The 20,937-nt window shown below is 38.1% G+C and overlaps 2 protein-coding genes across 2 annotated transcripts in view; one reads left to right on the top strand and one right to left on the bottom strand.

The window, feature by feature from the left end:
- The window catches only part of RBM45 (RNA binding motif protein 45), a 474,379-nt gene that overhangs the window by 256,834 nt on the left and 196,608 nt on the right, over nucleotides 1-20,937 (top strand). The window lies entirely within an intron of this gene.
- Nucleotides 1-20,937, bottom strand: part of PDE11A (phosphodiesterase 11A) — a 398,839-nt gene that overhangs the window by 239,712 nt on the left and 138,190 nt on the right. The window contains exon 4 of the mRNA XM_017532656.2: nucleotides 17,418-17,558. Within this exon, the coding sequence (XP_017388145.1) occupies nucleotides 17,418-17,558 (141 nt within the window). The remainder of the gene's footprint in view (nucleotides 1-17,417; nucleotides 17,559-20,937) is intronic.

Consider the following 20,937-nt stretch of genomic DNA (forward strand, 5'->3'; position numbering starts at 1 on the left):
CTTTATTCCTGACTTGGACCAATTCTATGATTCTTAGTTTCATTAATTTAAAAAGTTTACTATCTAAACCCAACTCTGATTTTATTGTACATTTACTAAATGAACAGGGATTAAATAAATTAATACACACACACACTAAGTAAAAAAGAGAATCTTATAAGGGAAATATCAGAAGTGGATTATAGGTCAATGATACTGAACAACTGGTTTCAAGCTCCCTTTGCTGCTTATCAGCCCTGATTATTGCGCCCTGGGGAAGGCAGTGTACATGCCAAGTGAAGTAAACAAAACATCTCCCTGCTTGTTCTTTGGAAAAGCTCCATGGAAAGAGGTCTTTTTGATTTGGATATTTATCAAGTGCTAGTTGGTCTGGTTTCTCTTTGTTCTTTTAATTTAAAAACAAGTTAAAAAAATAAAAACTATGCTCAAATAGATATTCCTGGTACCAAAATAAAAATTATCTACTAAGTAATCATGATTTTTGTTTTTAAATTTTCTGAATATCTATTTTTCCATAAGAGGACTACTGAAAATGGCAAAAGAATGAATTAAATAGGAGGGTTGTGGTGGCTCACACTTGTAATGCCAGTAGTTTGGAAGGTCTCGGCAGCCAGATCATATGAGGTCAAGAATTCAAGACCAGCCTGGCCAACATGGTGAAACACCATGTTTACTAAAAATACAAAAATTAGCCAGGCATGGTGGCATGCACCTGTAATCCCAGCTACTTGGGAGGCTGAAGCAGGAGAATCATTTGAACACAGGAGGTGGAGGCCGCAGTGAGCTGAGATGGCACCGCTGCACTCCAGCCTAAGTGACAGAGCAAGACTCTGTCTCAAAAAAAAAAAAAAAAGGAAAAAGAATGAATTAAATAATCATCTCTTAGTATGCTTCTTAATAAATTTCTCACATATGCCAATTTACTTTAATCATTTACTCATACAGTCAGCATTTATCAAATACTTAGTGCACCAGGCATTGTTATAGGTTCTAGAAACACCAAGGGGCACAAATCATGTCCTGTCCTTGAGACACTCACAACACAGTACAGAGGAGGAAACAGTTCACAAATGTTTCACCACAATGTATGTCCAAAATGCTACCAGTGCACGGAGGAAAGTGTTAAGGAAGTCTTCATGTGAACAGTATGACGAGCAGGAATGCTCTAGGCTGACAAATGGGGTGAGTTTTACAGGCTGAGGGAATAAATCAGTTCGTTCTGGGAGAAAATAGAGAACTCTCAAGAGTTTAACTGAGCATAATTCAATCAAGGGGCAAGCTGCAGAGGTGTGAGTAGGGTGAAAAGAAACTAATAAGGAATGGTGAGGCACCCAGGGACTAGCAACTTTGGAAAGCAGTTAACACTCCTAGGTATGAGGTTACACAAGAGGGAGGGAGGGAAGAAGGGAAGGGTGATTTTGGTATCCTGGAGGTGATTTTGATATCCATGTGAAGAGAGGCCATGGAAGGATGTAGGCACCCCTAGAACTGATAGAGAAGGAGCAAGGGAAATAACTATACCCAGTGTCTTTCACTCCTCTGGCCCTTAAATCTTCTGCTCATACCCTCTGTTTGTCAAACCCAACTGGCAGCCAGAGGACAAGAGAGCCCAAGTGGTGTGGTAAGTAAAGATCAGCCCTCAAGGGCACTGAGCTAAAGGCAGAAAAACCAACTACAGATAGTTGGGGAGTGGGGAGGTTACAAAGAATTGCCAGTAGAGCTGACAATGTTGAACTTTATTAACCTGAACTCTGTGCTCCCCCAAAATAGGAATAATAAAGAAATCTCCCTAGCACTGTTTCAGAATTGGCTATCCTGAACAGACCACCCTGCCCTAGCACATTTCAAAATAAGACGTTTCTCCATCCTTCCTCATGACTCCTGTAAGGCTCATGAATGATGTAGGTAGCTCCCTTGTCTATATGCTTCTGTGAAACCCCAAGTACCTTTCCTTTTCTTAGAGATGTTCCTCATTAATGAGCATTCTCCCTATTGCAATGGCCAGATGAAATGATCTTCATTGTGTGGTGCATTTTGTCTTTCAATGGACTATTTGTACAAAGATATATAGACTAATATATGTATCAGCTGACCATGGGGAGGTGGGGTAGAGGTGAAAAAAAGGGTAGAGCAATGCAGAGGACAGAGAGGAGAACTGCAAGTTAAGTTGGAAGCAGAAGTGATGGACCTTACATGTTGGGCAGTGTGAGCTTTATTGTACAAGCAATAGACAGTTACCAATTTTTTGAATCACAGGAAAGGCCAGTGAATGTTTAAAAAGAAATGGTAATTGATTGAAAAGAGCACCCTGTTTGCCAGCAACAAATGAGTCAGGAGAAAAATGTCCTAGTGAGAAATCAGTAAAGAAAGTGAAGAAGATGGCAGAATGGGTGAGAAGGAAGCGTTGGAGATGGTGTTTCCAGGTGGAAGCAACAGATCATAGACACAAGTGAATGTAGACAGTGAGAATGACTTAGAAACTACTCTATGGTTTTTTTGTTTGTTTGTTTTGTTTTTGTTTTTGAGATGAAGTCTCACTCTGTTGCCCAGGCTAGAATGCAGTGGCCTGATTTCAGCTCACTGCAACCTCTGCCTCCCGGGTTCAAGCGATTCTCCTGCCTCAGCCTCCTTAGCAGCTGGGACTACAGGCATGCATCACCACACCTGGCTAATTTTTGTATTTTTTTTAAGTACAGACGAAGTTTCACCATATTGGCCAGGCTGGTCTTGAACTTCTGACCTTGTGATCTGCCTGCCTCAGCCTCCCAAAGTGCTGGGATTACAGAAACTACTCTATGGTTTTTAGCTTGAGTTACTTACTACATGGTGATGATTCTATTGGCTGAAATAGGAAATATCAGAGGTGGAGAAGATTTGGGACAGGATGTAATGGAGATAGCCAGTGGGGTTAGGGGTTCAGTAGTTGGAGATTTTATATATTTATGTATGCATATGTATGTATATTTAACATATATATGATTAATGATGTGAATTGATTTTCTATATTGATATACATTTATTAATAAAATGAAATAATATGTATGAACAGGTAACATGATACATTAATGATGTGTGTGTGTATACATATATATTATAATATATATGCAATTTGTTTTCAATTAATATAATTGGCCCTCTTTATCCATGGGTTCTGCATCCGCAACCAAATGCAGGTTGAAAATACAGCACTCAGGGCAATGTGAAATCTGCAGATAAGGAGGGCTGACTTTTCATATCTGTGGGTTCTGCAGGGCTGACTGCAGGACTTGAGTGTGCGTAGATTTTGGTATCCATGGGCTATCCTGGAACCAATACCCCACAGATACTGAGGGATGACAGTGTATATAATAACAATAATTTCGGTAATCATCAGAAGATCTGTTTTTTTTTTTCAATACTCTCCATTTGGCACACTGAAAAAGCACTTGGAGCAAAAATCAAACTGAAATTAAGTGTGCTTCTTTACAGGGAGAAGGAAAATTAAAGAAGGAAAGGTAGGGAGATAGAATAAGTGATATAGAAAGGAAAGGCTGAAACGATTTTTAAAATTCACTTGAGTAGGAGGGTATTGAATTACGGACTGCCCCAGAACAATCGGAGGATGCTCCCCCTCTCTTCCGCTTGAGTGTAGGATTCAGGAAGATCATCTAGTTCACTGGCTTACTTCTATGTATATATACGTAAGGACCAAGGAGCTAAGGAGCATATTAGAAAGTGTGCCTAGCTAGCTTATGCTTCACAGTTTCATTATCTCTGGAAACTAGCCTTGTATTTATAAGCTTAGTTAGAAAGTACTTCATAGAGTTTGGAACAACGAAATTGCTGCCAGCCATCAGGATGATCCATGAGAAGAGAACACTTGTAAAAACTAGGGCTTGAGACAGTGCCTTAGGACATAAGATTAAAATGTCTACATTCATTTTCCTTGACTACACACAAAAATAAATAGAAATAATAGTAAATGCATGAGCTGGAAAGGAACTAACAGAAGTGATAGGAATTGCTTAGACAGGTTTACAGGATGGAATAACATGAAGCAGGGAATATTCCGTTTAAGGAGGTAAATAGTTCCTAATGTTGACAGCAGCAGCCAGCTATGGAGCAATATTTCTTTCTTCCCAGGCTAATGGAAAATGCCATTGACAAAGTCATTTAAAATCAGTGGACTGAAACACTTAAGAGAAGCAAAGGGGGCAAAATATTAATTTTGTCTGGAGAAAGGGCTGGAACGGCATTCCTCACTTCTAGTCTTGGCATCCACTCAGTAAACTGAACAGTTTACACCTGAGTGCCTAGCTTAAAGACCATGAATGCAGCTTCTAAACACAGTTAAGATCTTGGTGAATCAAAGCTTCTATAAGCAGATTTAATTTTTTTCTCTCTTATTCCCTTCAAATACAGAGATCATAAAATATAAATGTGCAATAAGCAGTTTTTAAAGTATTAGAATCACGAAATACAAATAGAACTTTTGTTTTCAGGAATTGTTCTAATAAAATAGAAATAAAACTTATTTTTGGAGGGACAAACTGTTTTTCCTGATATGATACTGTTTTGTTTTCTAATTATAAAAGTAGTGTATCGAATGCCAGTAGAGACAGTGCTATAAGTTCCTGCTTTTACACAGCGGATCTCTTCCAAAAACAGAGCAAAGACCGATAAAACACAGAGGAAATCAGAAAGACATTTAGAGATTGAAAAGAAGAGAGAAGAAAAGGAGGGGTATGGAGGAGAAGGAAAAGGAGGGAAAAGATCTCTAAAGTCACAAGTCTGAAGACATAGGCCTGCTAAACTCCCAGTCCAGAAACAGACTGGCAATGATGGTCAGAATTTCAGCTCCTACTGGAGCACAGGGAAACAGGTGACCCAGCTTGACCCCAAGAAACTGTACCAAGCTGCCCCTAGCCTGGTGTAATATTACTACACAGCAGGAAATCTGAGCCACCAGAATAAGTCCTGGTTCTTGATTAGGTGTCAGGGAGCTGAGCAAACTGTTAGACAGGTAGGAAAGAGGGCAAGAGAAAAAGAAAGCAAGCAATGGCACAAGCAGACAAACAAAAACTCTCCCATCAAAATCAGCTGCAATCCTAAATTCGAAAACACATAATTAATAGAAACAACTAAATCAACAACCTACATAATTGGACAAGGAAATATTGAGGAATCTGTTAAGCTAAGTATTTGAACACACCCGTAATTAGAGATTGATAGATGAAGAATAGAAAAATATCAAGAACATAAGTGATTTGGACAACATTTCATTCTAGATCAGTGGGGTCTTAGGAAACGTCAGCAGGACAAGCCCTTTAAAAAAAGATTTTCCTTAGCTGGGTATGTTGGCTCATGCCTGTAATCCCAACACTTTGGGATGCTGAAGTGGGAAGATTGCTTGAGCACAGGGGTTCGAGACCAGCTTGGGCAACATAGTAGAACCCCATTTTTACAAAAATTAGCTAGATGTGGCGGTGTGCACTTGAAGTCCTAGCTACTTCAGAGGTTGGGGTGAGAGGATTGCTTGAGCCTGAGAGGTCAAGGCTGCAGTGAGCTGTAATGATGTCACTGCACTCCAGTCTAGATAACAGAGTGAAACCCTGTCTCAAACAAACAAACAAGCAAACAAACAAACAAACAAACAAAAAAGACTTTGCTCCCTGAGAGAAAAGAGAGGGATGTGAAAAGAAGTTTCCCTTTCTTTTCCTGGACAGTTAAGCGCAGACATGCTGTCTGGTACACTATGAAGGGAAGACCCAGCAGGTGATGGCCAACCACTGAGACAAGCAGAGGGAAGAGGACAGAGCCTGGATCCCTGATCACATCATCTGGCTGCTATGCCATCCCCAGAATCACCTCCTGGAGACTTCTTGTCATGTAAGTTAATAAATGCTCTCAGTGTGACAGCCACTTGCCCTTGAATAGTCTGTTACTTGCAGAAGTCCCCCAGATTGATCTATAAATTAAAGTCATTTCAATCAAAACCTATGCAGAGTTTTCATGGAACTTGTTAAGCTGCTATTAAAATTTTATGGAAGAATGATAGGTCAAGAATAAGCAAGCCAGTTTAAAAGGGGGGCAACACTGAGGACTTGCCCTATCAGATATCAAAATGCATTATAAAATTACAGAAATTCAGACAGATACTGGTGCAGAAATAGAGAAATAGTCCGGCAGGACAAAATTGTGAGCTCAGCAACAGACCCAGGTATATATGGAAATGCTATAATTTTGAAGTGCCATTACAAAGTGGAGGCAAAGCAGTTCTAAGACAATTGGTTATACACATAACACTTTATACTCCACACAAAAACATAAATTCCAGATGGATAAAAAAGGCCATGCATACCAAATGGATTTAAAAAGATATATAATAATGCCATTATAACTAAAGGCAGATAAAGATTTTTATAACAAATTCCTTAAAGCACAAATCAAAAAGGAAGGTTAATACATTTGACACGTTAAAATTAAAATATTCCACAAAACCAAAGGTACCTGTTGAGAGAGGCAATCCATAAAACCAAGCTGTGCATGTCAGTACTGTGAGGCCCTAGTTCATTTCTCAGGATCATATTTGCAGTGAGCAAACCTGGGAGATAAAGTAATATCTTTTCCTAGACAAACACCAGGCTTGACACCACTCAGTAGAAATGGGATATATTTCGCAGGCACAATGTTGAAATATGACCTCTTCTGTAATATGACCCAGTGAGAGTGCAGGCCCACACTCACCTGTTGCAGCTATGGAACTTGGAGAACATGGGGAACCACCCCCATTGTTATAAGGTTTACATTTGTATCTACAAGCATATGCTCTACGGTTTTTTGGCCTTAGTTTGATATTTAAATATGTTCAATACTCGATACCTGTCTTACTTACTGCAACTTCCCCACTCATCACCTTCTTGGCTAGATTTCAAACTCTTATATTTTTTCAGGAAGGGCTTATTAGAACTACATTTAGTTCTCTTCTTTGCATATTTGAAAAGATCTCTCTGCAACTTGTGCAGTTGTCTATGAGTTTGGCTTTAAATTTCGGATTTAAAATTATAGGGTCGCATTTTCTTTCCCTGAGGACTTTGTACATATTGCCCATTGTCCTCTAGCACAGGAGACTGCAACTAGGAAGTCTAACATCAGAATGAATTTTCCTGCAACAGATGCTTTGATTTTTTTCTGTAAATGCCCATATGTATTTTTTCAATATCTTTGATGTCTATTAACACCAAATGTGTTTCAGTGCTAAGCAGTAGGTATCAATTTTGCCTGAAACAGTGTGTTCCTTCAGTCTGTAAATCCAAGTTTGCCTTTATTTCAGTAAAATGTCCTAGTGTTATAATTCTGAATGTTTTTCTTTTTTCTTTTCTTGTTCCATTTGCCATGTTCTCTTTAGAATTGCCAATTATCCTTAGTTTGGACCTCTGTTATTCTGATTCCTTTTTTATCATTCTCTTTTTTTAATACTTTATTATTTTCCATTTTATTCTTTGTGCCCCTAAAAGTATTTTATATGTTTTTAATGTAGTATCTCTTTCTGTACAGCTACGTAATTTTCTTCTACTTTTTTCCAAGCTTTACCAACCCAGTTTCTTATCTTTTATACTGCTTATCATTTATTCTTTAAGCCCTTGTATCTTTTTCTTGAACAACTTTATTTTTCCTGAAAGATCTTATTTTTAATTTCATTTCATGGAAAACTTTTAGCATTTTTCTAGTGCAGGTTTTTCACTTCGATTTTGTTTTCACATACCTTTCTACTTTTTTTTAAAAATAGTATCTTTGCATGAGCCCCATGCTGGTGGCTCTTTGTTATGTGTTAATGTTTAAATGAACAATGGAGGGGGAGAGTGAAGTCAGGGGAATAATTTAGGGTGGCTGCACTTGAATTTCAGTCTACTGTCTTTGAGCATTTTCTCAACAACATTCTACTCTGAGCAGCTGTTTCAGCTTCAGCCTAGTGAGAGTCTCCTATGCTTACTGTAAAGTCCAATATGACATAGATATTTTTGCGTAATGAATTAGCCTATAAATCTCTTCAGCTGGCCAAGATAAGCAGCTGTGGGTGACTTGCCACTCATATTCTCATTTATCCTGATACATCAATAACCTTGTTTCCAGGATGACTTGTCTGCAACCTTCCTTGTTCCACTTACCCTGGCCACCCCTTCTACCAATCTATGGCAGCAGGAAGGCCTCAAGAAACATCCCTGAGCCTGCCCAGGCACCTGCTCTTACTGTTTCAAGCAAGTACACATGACTTACTTTGGTGAACACTGGGATCCGCCCAAGATGGCTGAAGGCAAGTAACCTCACTCAGCCTTTTATTAAATACTTCATCTTATCTAATTTCTACTGAATTTAGCAGCCCTCCCAACCTTATATGGAGTGGAAGGGGAGTGATGACTTGTGGCATGGAGTTATGAGTACTTCTTTTGTGGATTATGGAGTTTGCATGTCTTGTTCTGGTGTTTTCAGGTTGGTTTTTAATTGCTAAAAGATAAGATAAATCCATTTAGCAAATCCTCTCTCCTGACACCCTATGACAACTCTCCTGACAACCTCTTAACAAGAGAACAAACCCTGACTTTTAAGTTTGTTCTCTTGTTAAGAGATTGACTACCTTCCCTTTCCTTCCATGAGATGATAAACTCATGACTCCTCTTGTAAGAGAAGATACAAGAAAATATGACTTGAAGGGAGAAAATTTAAAGCTCCATCAACTTAATAGTTGTGAAAATGTAATCTTATTTATGTACCCATGTTTTGATAAAAACAGCTTCTTTTTATGTATGTTGTTTCTCCCCTTTATTATTGACCTAAAATTATATCAAAGACATTGTTCCTATATAGACATATATTACTGTTTTAAAACACTACATAGAATTTTGTTACATATCTTCTATAAATATTTGAATTATTTACATTTTCACTATTATAGGAATGTAACAATTATTCTTATATACTCATTTTGCTCTCTTCTCCATCCATTTCATTATTCTAAATTTTAAGAGGAGGAGATGCTGGGTGCAAAGGTTATTCCTTTTTCAAGTTAAAATGTATTTTACCAAACTGATGTCCATAAAAGTTATCACAACTTAAGTTTCCATTATCAGGAATGAAAACATCAATTTTCTAATGCCCATACTCATACTGGTGATTATAATTATTTTCAAGCTTTACCAATCTGATGGCTGAAAAATCATAGAGCTGTTTGAAATAATTTATTCTTATCAGAATTGAATGATTGTTTCAGACAGCCTTTATCTACCCAATGAATAAAACCATATTCACCAGTATTTCTGCATTTAAATTTTTAACATTAAATCTTTTATTCATCTGAAGTTTACATTGACATTAAAGAAATGAACCAAAAAGCCAGGTACTCATTTTTCAATGTTGTAAGAAGGCAAAGGATTATCTAGAACAGTGATCTGTAAACCGTTGTCTGCTAGTCAAATCTGACTTACCACCTATTTTTGTAAATAAAGTTTTATTGTAACACAGCCGTGCTCATTCTTTATATATATTGTCTATGACTGCTTTTGTATTATAATGGGCAAAGTTGAGTAGCTGCAATAGAGACTAAACCCTAAAATATCTACTGCCTGGGCATTTACAGAAAAAATTGCCAATTTCTGATCTAAGAAATGTATATAGTTCCTTCCTCTCATTGGTTAGTACAGATAAAAGACTCCAGATTTGGTGCAATTACATGTTAACTTGTACCTTTTTCTGGTAGAGACACAAGTAATTTCTCTCCAATAGAAAAGATAATCTTGAAGGTTATAGTTTATAGCTTAGTTTTGTCTTTAACCAATATTGTTTTTAACCTTGAAATTGTATCCTAACATTGCCCATAAATACCTAACTTCTCCAGTGCTCTTTGGACTGGTTTTAACATCATATTGGCTCCCTCATACATTAATGAGTTTTTAAAATCTTCAACTTGCATTTATTTTATATTTATATGAATCATAATTTTGCCTTATTTACCTTTAATTTTGTAAATTTAGATAATAAATTTCAATCAGGTTTAAAAGCAGGCCCACGTATTAAAGAGCAATTAAAAACTAAGCAGGTATAACCACACACTATTCTTTAAAGGAAAACTTTAAGCCAAATTAAATAATATTGGTTAAATTAAAAAGTAAAAATGTTGTGCCCATTTCTCAAAAACTGAAGAAATTTGTATCTAAGTGTGGTGAAAACATATGCATGAAAGACTGATTAGAAATTGTCTTTGCTCAGCTAGTAAGTAACCATTTTCAGAACAGTTTGCTAGTTTAAAGTCCATGAACTTAGCCTGAAAACTTGCAAAATTTAAGCTATTCTGCCTGTGGTTTAAAGCACATGGTTAAAGCATGTTATTTGAGTCTCTGCTTCTAGACATATTTTCAAATTTCCTCTTAAAACTTCATGTTGCCAATTTCAACTTGCCATCTTAATGATTAATGCAGTCAATTGCTAAGTTATAATACTAATATCATCAAGATTCCTTTAAGAAGAAAGCAATTTAAACCAGTATTGCATTCCTCCATACCTAATGCTTTATCACAATTTACTAATAGGTTAGGTAACAAAGAAAAGCTTCAGTAGAAACCACATCATTCAATCACATAATCTAAGTTCACTAGGAGTCAGAGAGCTGAGATTGGAGCTCTAATTCTGGCATTAAAAACTTTTTTTCACCCAGCTCATAAATATAGTAAATGACTGGGCTTACTCAGTTTATTTGTTACAAAATCTTGAAACAGCTTTAATTAAGTCTAATCTTGAGACCACAGCTCACTGGCTAGCCGACTTACAAGTGATAACATCACTGCTTGACCAAAACAAACAGAAACAGAAACATCAGAGAAAGAAATAAAAAGGAAGAATCAGTAAGAAAGAAAGAGAGAGAAAGAGGTAAGGAAGGCAAAGGGAAAAAGAAAGACTAGGAAAGACAGATTAGAGAGCAATAAAGAAGTAAGGAAAGAAATATTAAGGAAGTTATAAGAATGTGCTCTTAGTAAGGAAGGTTATAAAACAAAGTTAAGTCATGTTAATGTCTATGAAAGCAGTGAAAAATGTTATAGAACAAAATGTATGCAAGTAAGTTGTATAAATTTTATTTTGAAAGTTTAAGCAAGATTTAAAACATTAATCGTAAAAGTAATTCTGTGTGATTCTGTGTGTAAACATATTAGTTAAAAGTTAAAGAAGGACCATCTAGTTTTTCTGTAAACTGGCAACAAGTTTTTCTTAAAGCACTTACCTGCTCTTTTACAAAGATTATAAAAAGTCTCTTAGCACAGGCACAATCACTAGAATTTCCAGTACATCAGAACCAGCCAAAAGACTGCGTCCTCATAAAAGGATGGGAAGAAGAAAAAAACTCAAGCCAGCCTAAATGAGGCCCCGCAAAATGATGCAGCTTTTTCAAACCACACAAGCCCCGGACCTCACCTGAAGGAAGGATGCTGAAGAGGACAACGCAAACGCTAGGCGAATCCTACTTAGGATTTGTTTATTTTTTGTTCTTTCACTTTGCCTGCAACCTGTACTTGCTGCATTCTATCACGCCTATCTTCTAATCTACTTTTTCTGCCCTGATTAAACTAACACACCCTTCACAACTTCTAACAACTACTGCTTAACTAAAAGAAATTAACATACCCCCAGTAAAGTTCCTCAGTAATGGCATACAGTAAACTGAAATGCCAACTAACACTACAGGTCAGATACAAAAAATTCATAGTTACACTTACAGCTTTTACAGTCTCAGCCACAGTCATCCTGGCTACAGCCAGCACTGCAGTGGCATCTATTACTGAGGCAGTACAAACAGCTGCTTTTGTAGATAATGTGTCCAAAAATGATGGAAAGGTGTGCAAGGTCATCTCTCCTGGTTAAACCCCCATTCCTAGGAGTCATGCTTTAACTGGCAAAAACTGTTGCTAATTGTTTTCATTATTGCCCTTATGTTATTTGTTAACCCTAGGATGTAAACCCAGAATAAAAGCAAGGATCTTCAAGGACCTAGAAATAGAAATTCCATTTGATCCAGCAATCCCATTACTGGCTATATATCCAAAGGATTATAAATCATTCTATTATAAGGACACATGCACACGAATGTTCATTGCAGCACTGTTTACAATAGCAAAGACCTGGAACCAACCCAAATGCCCATCGATGATAGACTGGACAAGGAAAATGTGGCACATATACACCATGGAATATTACACAGCCATCAAAAACGATGAGTTTGTGTCCTTTGTAGGGACATGGATGAACCTGGAAACCATCATTCTCAGCAAACTGACAGAAGAGCAGAAGATCAAACACTGCATGTTCTCACTCATAGGTGGGTGTTGAACAATAAGAACACATGGACACAGGGAGGGGAGCACTACACACTTGGGTCTGTTGGGGGGAAATAGGGGAGGAGCAGTGGGGGGTGGGGAGTTGGGGAGAGATAGCATGGGGAGAAATGCCAGATATAGGTGATGGGGAGGAAGGCAGCAAATCACACTGCCACGTGTGTACCCATGCAACAATCTTGCATGTTCTTCACATGTACCCCCAAACCTAAAATGCAATAAAATTAAATTAAATTTAAAAAAAAGGAAGGACCGCCTCACCTGACATATCCATGGCTAACCGCATCAGTGGCCAGCAAACAACAGAGCCTAATTTTAATAACAAAAAATAGGGGGAAATGTTGCTATTCACTCGAGGTGGTTGGCAAAATATTACAGAAAATACATAGAGAAAGTTATAGATTTTAGTCTCAAATCTTTGGAAGGCTGAAAGGTTTTATTGGGGCAGGCTGAAGGTGGCCGGTCCATCATGTTAAGTTACAGAGAGAGAGCTGATCAAAAAGGCCTTACCCCACACCCATTTGTCTCCACTGTGTTTACTCATGTTAATTTTGTGCTGCGTGATCTCTCCAGGGAAGATCAAAGGCAAATTACCTGTTAATAGTATTTACTCTGGGCCCTAGAACCTAAAGCTTTTACCAGTCGTAAAACCATTCTCTTAACCATGTTAATTATCCACAAGTGTGTTAACTTAGAACCTTTGTTGTAACATCTTGAGGGAATAAATGTGTGATGGTCAGAGGGTCTGGGTTGATTGGTTGCATTTCACCCTCTGAAAGCAGCCAACGGCCACCCCTAGCCCACTTGAAACACTGTAATGGTGTGAGAGTACATTCATTCATCTGATTGTGGAGTCAGGGTCTGCAGGTTAGACTTCCCCGAGTGGTGACCCCAACGTGATCGAGGCCACACATGGGCAAAGGCTTCACGACTAAGGAATCAAAAGCAATGTCAACAAAAGCCAAAACTGACAAATGGGATCTAATTAAAGAGCTTCTGCACAGCAAACAAACAAACAAACAAAAAACTAAAAACAACAACAACAAAAACCATCATCAGAGTGAACAGGCACCCTACAGAATGAGAGAAAATTTTTGCAATTTATCCAACTGATAAAGGACTAATATCCAGAATCTACAAAGAACTTAAACAAATTTACAAGAAAAGAACAAACAACCCCATCAAATAGTGGGTAAAGTATATGAACAGATACTTCTCGAAAGAAGACGTTAATGCAGCCAAAAGATATGAAAAAAAGCTCATCATTACTGGTCATTAGAGAAATCAAAACCACAATGGTATCATCTCATGCCAGTTAGAATGGTGATCATTAAGAAGTCAGGAGACAACAGATGCTGGAGAGGATGTGGAGAAATAGGAATGCTTTTACACTGTTGTGGGAGTCTTTATTAGTTCGATCATTGTGGAAGACAGTGTGGCGATTCCTTAAGGATCTAGAACCAGAAATACCATTTGATCCAGCAATCCTATTACTGGGTATATATCCAGAGGATTATAAATCATTCTACTATAAACACACATGCACACATATGTTTATTGTGGCACTGTTCACAATAACCAATACTTGGAACCAACCCAAATGCTCATCAGTGATAGACTGGATAAAGAAAATGTGGCACATGTGCACCATGGAATAGTATGCAGCCATAAAAAAGGATGAGTTCACGTGTTTTGCAGGGACAGGGATGAAGCTGGAAACCATCATTCTCAGCAAACTAACACAAGAACAGAAAAACAAATACCACACATTCTCATTCATAAGTGGGAGTTGAACAGTGAGAACACATGGATGCAGGAAGGGGAAAATCACACACCAGGGCCTGTTGGAAGGTGAAGGCCTAGGGGATAGAAAGCATTAGGAAAAATACCTAATGTAGATGACAGGTTGATGGGTGCAGGAAACCACCATGGCACATGTATACCTATGTAACAAACCTGCACGTACTGCACATGTGCCCCAGAACTTAGAGTATAATAAAATATAAAAATAAAAAACCACAAAGTTCAACAATAATTTAAAAAGGAGGGAGCGAGTTTCATATTTGAAGAGATGCTTTTTTGGAGGTGCTTTGAGGGACTTGATGACAGAGGAAACTTTCAATAATAAGTCTGTAAAATATGCAAGGTAATTAAAACAATTATCCATTAAAAATACTATTCTGCCTTTAAAAAGAATAAAATTTTGTAATTTTGAACAATATGAATTAGCTTGAATGAAGTTGTGTTAAGTGAAATAAGCCAGGTACAGAAAGAAAAATATTGCACAATCTCACTTATTTGTAGAATTGAAAGAAGTTTAACTCATAGATGCAGAAAGTAGAATGGTGGTTGCCAGAGGCTAAAATTAAAAGTGAGTGAAGAGTTGTTGGTCACAGCATCCAAATTTCATTAGACAGAAAGAATATATTTTTGAGATCTATTGCACAGCATGGTGACTGCAGTGAGTAATAACGTATATTTCACAATTGCTAAAGTTCAAATGTCCTCCCCATAAAAAATAAGTATGTGAGGGGATGCATACGTTAATTAGTTTGATTTAATTATCCACAATAGACGCATGTATCAAAACATCACACTGTATACTATAAATACATAAAATTATTTGCCAATTAAAATGTAGATTAGAATTTTTAAAAATCAGAAAACCAAAACAATACAAAAATAAAATATTCACAGAGTTTTGTTTTTCCATCAATAACACTTCGGAGGAGGATGGGTAAAAAAACAGAAGAAATGGGCCGGGTGCAGTGGCTCATGCCTGTAATCCCAGTACTCTGGGAGACCGAAGTGAATGGATCACCTGAGGTCAGGAGTTCAAGACTAGCCTGACCAACATGGCGAAACCCTGACCCTACTAAAAATACAAAAAATTAGCCAGGAGTGGTGGCACATGCCTGTAATCCCAGCTACTCAGGAGGCTGAGGCAGGAGAATTGCTTGAACCCAGGAGGCGGAGTTTGCAGTGAGCTGAGATCACACCATTGAATTCCAGCCTGGGCGATAAGAACAAAACTCCATCTCAAAAAAAAAAGAGAGAGAGAGAAGAAAGAATTGATGAGGAGTGGTCCAGAATTTTCAACCCCAACATTATAGTCTTAGAATGTTCAGCAGTGATAGCAAACAGGCCTTTTGTACTTTCAGTAGAATACCAGCAAGCACCATTATCGTTTGTACCATCTACTCTATCTAGACAATGTTTTTTGATCACTCATCTCCATACTTTATATCATGAAGATATTGCTGTTTCTACTGTTCCCTCCAGCTCTGCCCCCACATCCAATATCAACTTCTATTATCTGTATTTTTTTGGTCGTTTACTAAAGAGTTAGATCACACCATAAAAACTAGTTCAAGTTAGATTAGCAAGAATGACCACCTTAGCTGGTTTAAGTTGCTTTCATGTCTGTTTACAAGTGAGCCAGCAAACAATGAATTTGCCTGTGTCCAGATTCCAGCCTGCCTACCCCAGACCCTCACACCCAGCCACTTGCTCCCACAGGGACCTTGGGGTGGCCCAGGTAATCCTGGCAGCCAGAGCTTCAACAGTTGCCCCTTTCTGCCTTTGTTTAATGGGGGCTTCTCTGTGGCCCTGAAACCTGCCAGGTACCAATGAGCACCCCACCACTTCCCATTCCTTTAAGGGTCAGGCAGTGGAAGTGACTGGCAAGTCACTCAACTTTCTGAACCTTATTTCCTTATTTATAAAATTATTATAGGATGATAATAACACCTACCTCATAGGTAAGAATTGAAAGAATGCAAATGTTTCCGAAAGTTTCTGGAAGCATTCCGTAAGTATGGGCTATTGGGGTGTGTGTGTGCATGTTCTCCCAAGGTTCAGCTGAGATTTATACAATCACAGGGTACTTTACAGGCTATTGTTTGTGTAAACCACACTGACTGAAACAGAAATAACCCCAATCTCTGCTAAAATCTGGGGAAACACTCCTAAACATTTTAGACATAGATTTTTTTCAAAATTTAATGTTGTGAGTCTCACAATACTTATAAGTAAATCTCCAAAGTTTACCCCAAGGTTCTTATTCTTTGAGGAAAACGAACCTAAAGGCAAAGGCAATAATCTCTTTTAAGTAAAGTGTGGCAAAATGACATTCTGTCAGGTATTAAAGCAGCTCTTAATTGCTAGACAATTCCCGATGTTTGAAGAGAGTTCTCAGCAAAGACATTAAATTGCGCCAAGGGTTTAGACATTTAACTTTCAAGAATTCAGATTGATGATGATGATTATTTCAGTAGTGTTGCTTATCTACCCAGCAGATTTCCCCCTGAAAGCCAAAGGGCTTAACAAAACCAGAAAGCTGGCCACAAATTGCCACAGTGAGGCAGCCCTGAGGCCTTGGATGAGATGCTTCCCTCTGGAGTGGCAGGAACCCCTGCAGGGAAGTGGACAGCAGCTTCCTTCACCTGGTAAGGCTACTCTGTGCCAAAATTCACAAGTCCACAGCAGCTGTGAAAGATCTTGGAAGCTTCTGCAGGACAAACCTGCTGCAGGGAACAGCCCAGCTACAGCTGGCCACTCCATTTGGCTTGATTCCAGTTTGTCTGGGCTCCAAGAGCTAAGCGCACTGAATCTCCACTCATTTGCTTGCTTCCTTCTCGCCTTAAGAAGGCCATGGATCATTGTCTGGACTGAAATCCACCCGATGAAATGCTGAGGGCTTTCCCCCTCACAGGTAAATAAAATGTGAGACAGACACTTGAGTTTATCTTCTAACGGAGCTGTGTGAGGTTGGGCAAACCACTAAACCCCTTGGTTCCTTCATCTGTAATTACAAAGGGCTGGGATACATCTCTAAAGTCCCTGTTAGCTTAAAAGTCTATGTTTCTAAGTTGACTGCAAAATGAGAATGAAATACACATAAAAGAAATTTTTAAAAACTCTTGTTTTATGAAAAGTTGCCTCATGGTTAGAAGAGTCATGGAGTGATTCAAGTCCCAATTTCACAAGCTTAATTATAAATAAACTCAACTTTATTCCACTCACATAGTCTTCAACTTAAAAAGATAAAAAATAACTTACTGGTGATTCGATGTCCTCTAGGAGCAAAACAGAACAGTGTTCACATTTCAGCAGAGTTTGGGCCCGATGCATTATTTTCTTGACAATTTTCTCCAGGTCAGTCTGTTCTTCAAAGAGGTCATTAACCACCTCTAGCAAAGCCTAGAAAAGATGAAACAGATGTATTTAGGTGGGTGTAAAACTGAAAAACATGTTGTTTTTATTCTTAAAATTTAATTTAGTATTTGCTTTAATAAATCTTTTTGTGTAGCTAATTTTAAAAGCTATTATGATTGTTTTGATATATTTCCATCACTCAATTTTATAACACGTACTTAAACTGCAAAATACAACTTGAGAATACAGCTAGTTCTTGTAACAGGTGTGAAAATAAGTAATTCAAAACCTAAGCTACTGGAACTCTAGATTATTTTGAGTCTTAAAGGACAATGATTGTTGGAGGGGTGAGGTCACTTGAGAGGCAGCAGTAACCAAGGCAGCTATAACTCTTGTTTCTCTGACTACAGATTAGCCTTCTTCCTTACCAACATTGTTTTGTAAAATATTGTAAAATGTTGTAAAACTAAAGAGCACCAGAGAAGACTCCTTCCCTCTTCACTGCTGATCTTCATTATAGACTAACTTCCTTCTTACTCTTCGCACACAAGGACCCCATGGCCATCACATTGCCTTAAGATGGAAAGTTAAATATACTCTTTTAAATTGGAAAGAAAATGAAAACCAGCTATAAAGAAAAGAAAACAAGCTACATAGAAAAAAAACAAACTGTAACTAATTATGTTGTTATAACTCATAAACCAGCCTTGTATAGCAAATGCTGAAATCCTGTCAAATTTCTTTACTTTGTGCTTATAGAAGCAAGAGCTTAACTTTTAACTTTGGAACGCTTACCTCATTTTTCCAGAGTCTGCATCTCCCGGATTGGCCATTCCCAAGTTTTCACTTGAATAAACTCTTCAAAACTAGATTCTGATCCTTTTTATTTATCTATTTATTTATTTATTTATTTGAGATGGAGTCTTGCTCTGTCCCCAGGCTGGAGTGCAGTGGCGAGATCTTCGCTAACTGCAACCTCCAACTCCCTGATTCAAGCTATTCTCCTGACTCTCCCTAAACTGCTGCTAAGATCAGTGCTTGAGATATTTTGCAGACCCTGCACTTGATGGGTCATCTGGCACCACCCAGATCAATAAACTGGCTCATCTGATCTTGTGACCCCCACCCAGGAACTAACTCAGCGCAAGAGGACAGTTTCAATTCCCCATGATTTCATCTCTGACCCAACCAATCAGGATTCCTACACACTGGCCTTCCCCCACTCACCAAATTATCCTTAAAAACTCTGATCTGGGGAGACTGATTTGAGTAACAATAAAACTCTGGTCTGCAGCACAGCTGACTCTGTGAATTACTCTTTATCTATTGCAAGGTGAACCCATTGGGTGCTTACATTATCTCTAAAGAAAGATGGAACAGAGTAAGGACCATATTGCTCCATGATCCCAAAGCAAAGAGAAACATCGAAAGGTGGAAAAACTCCTAAGCGAATCTTGATATTTGGCATTTGGACAGCAAATCTCTGTGAGGGGTCAATGCATAATAAAAAATAATAATAATTTCATGTTCAAACATTAAAAATGAGACAACTGTTTGAGTAATTACAAGCAAAATGCCCTGTTATTTTGCCTTGCTATCAAGCCTTCTGAGTAGCTGGGATTACAGGTGCCTGCCGCTGCGCCCAGCTAATTTTTGTATTTTTGTTTTAGTAGAGACGGGATTTCACCTTGTTGGCCAGGATGGTCTCAATCTCCTCATTTCATGATCTGCCCACCTCGGCCTCCCAAAGTGCTGGGATTATAGGCGTGGGCCACCTCGCCCAGCCTGATCCTTTTGATTATTAATATTTCAGTTTGACACAGGGATCATGTAATCATTAGCTATAGGTATTTCCCCTCTCCTACAGTAGTTTTTCTGCAATGCAACCAGGTAAAAACCCAATATTTTTTAAGTAGTGAATACCTCCAAAGCACATTGATTCAGAAAATTACAAAGCAGCTCTTCCTCACTATCAGGAAGAAATAGATTCTTGGTCAAACTTTCAACATCTTCACAAATACACATCCCTTACATAACTCTCAAAGAATTAGAGAGGTAAATGCTAATTAAGGTTCAGATTTTTAGGCCAGGTGCGGTGGCTCCCATCTGTAATCCTAGCACTTCGGGAGGTCGAGGAGGGCAAATCACCTGAGGTCAGGAGTTTGAGACCAGCCTGCCCAACATGGCGAAACCCCATCTCTACTGAAAATACAAAAATTAGCCAGGTGTGGTGGTGGGTGCCTGTAATCCCAGCTACTGGGGAGGCTGAGGCAGGAGCATCACCTGAACCTGGGAGGCAGAGGTTGCGGTGAGCCGAGATTGCACCACTCCAGCCAGGGTGACAGAGCTAGAATCATTCTCAAAAAAAAAAAAAAGTTCAGATTCTTAAATAAATATATAAAATACAATTTACTTTTAGTCTTTGCTAAATATAACATGTAAATTACATATATTATATAAATAGACAATAAATACCTCCATATATATAAAATATATATAAATAAATATATATGTACATACATACATATATAGCTTCCTTAATTCCTCTATACAAGAGGAAATACTGCTTTATCCCAAACTGTCCAGGAGAACATATAGATACTTACATATCAGGGAAGAAAACACATTAAATTTTTTTTTAAAAAGCAGAATGAAAAGCACATAACTTAGAAAAAAAAATGTTAAGTTCTAACTTGAAAACTGTGTAACCATTTAAAAATTAAATGGTAATAACCCGTGATTTTCTCCAGCTAAAAAATTAGCTGTAATTTTTGCATTGAAATAATATTTGTTTGCTCAGGTCAGGTATGAATTTGTGAAAAATAAAGAAGACATAATATTTGTTTGGAATTTTTAATGGCATGGATGTTTCCAGAGATTTAAGAATAGTAGATTACGTGCAGGTGGTAGATATTATGCTTCTCTCAGGGAGCAATTGGAAAATTACATTTTTAGCGAACTGGCCAGTGGGCACTTGCTTCAATAGAATGTAGAAAGAGATGCAATCTCAAGTCTGACCTCTCACAAAAGGATTTCATGAATTGTCAAATTCACATCTATTCATCATGGTGCTGATCATCATCTCAGGGACATGACTAATTTTCAGCTTCAATAATGAATTTAATTTGTCCTGAAACCATTTGAAATGTGAAAATTTCTTCTCTGAATCTATTCAGGTAGAAAAGCATTTGAATAGCCGGGCGTGGTGGCTCACATCTATAATCCCATCACTTTGGGAGGCTAAGGCAGGCAGATCATACGAGGCCAGGAGTTCAAGAGCAGCCTGGGCAACATGGCAAAACCCGTCTCTACTAAAAATACAAAAAAATCAGGTGGGCATAGTAGAGCATGCCTGTACTCCCAGCTACTAAGGACGCTGAGGCAGGAGAATTGCTTGAACCTGGGAGATGGAAGTTGCAGTGAG

This window comes from Cebus imitator, unplaced genomic scaffold (genome assembly GCF_001604975.1).
Source record: "Cebus imitator isolate Cc_AM_T3 unplaced genomic scaffold, Cebus_imitator-1.0 Scaffold78, whole genome shotgun sequence".
Lineage (NCBI taxonomy): Eukaryota > Metazoa > Chordata > Mammalia > Primates > Cebidae > Cebus > Cebus imitator.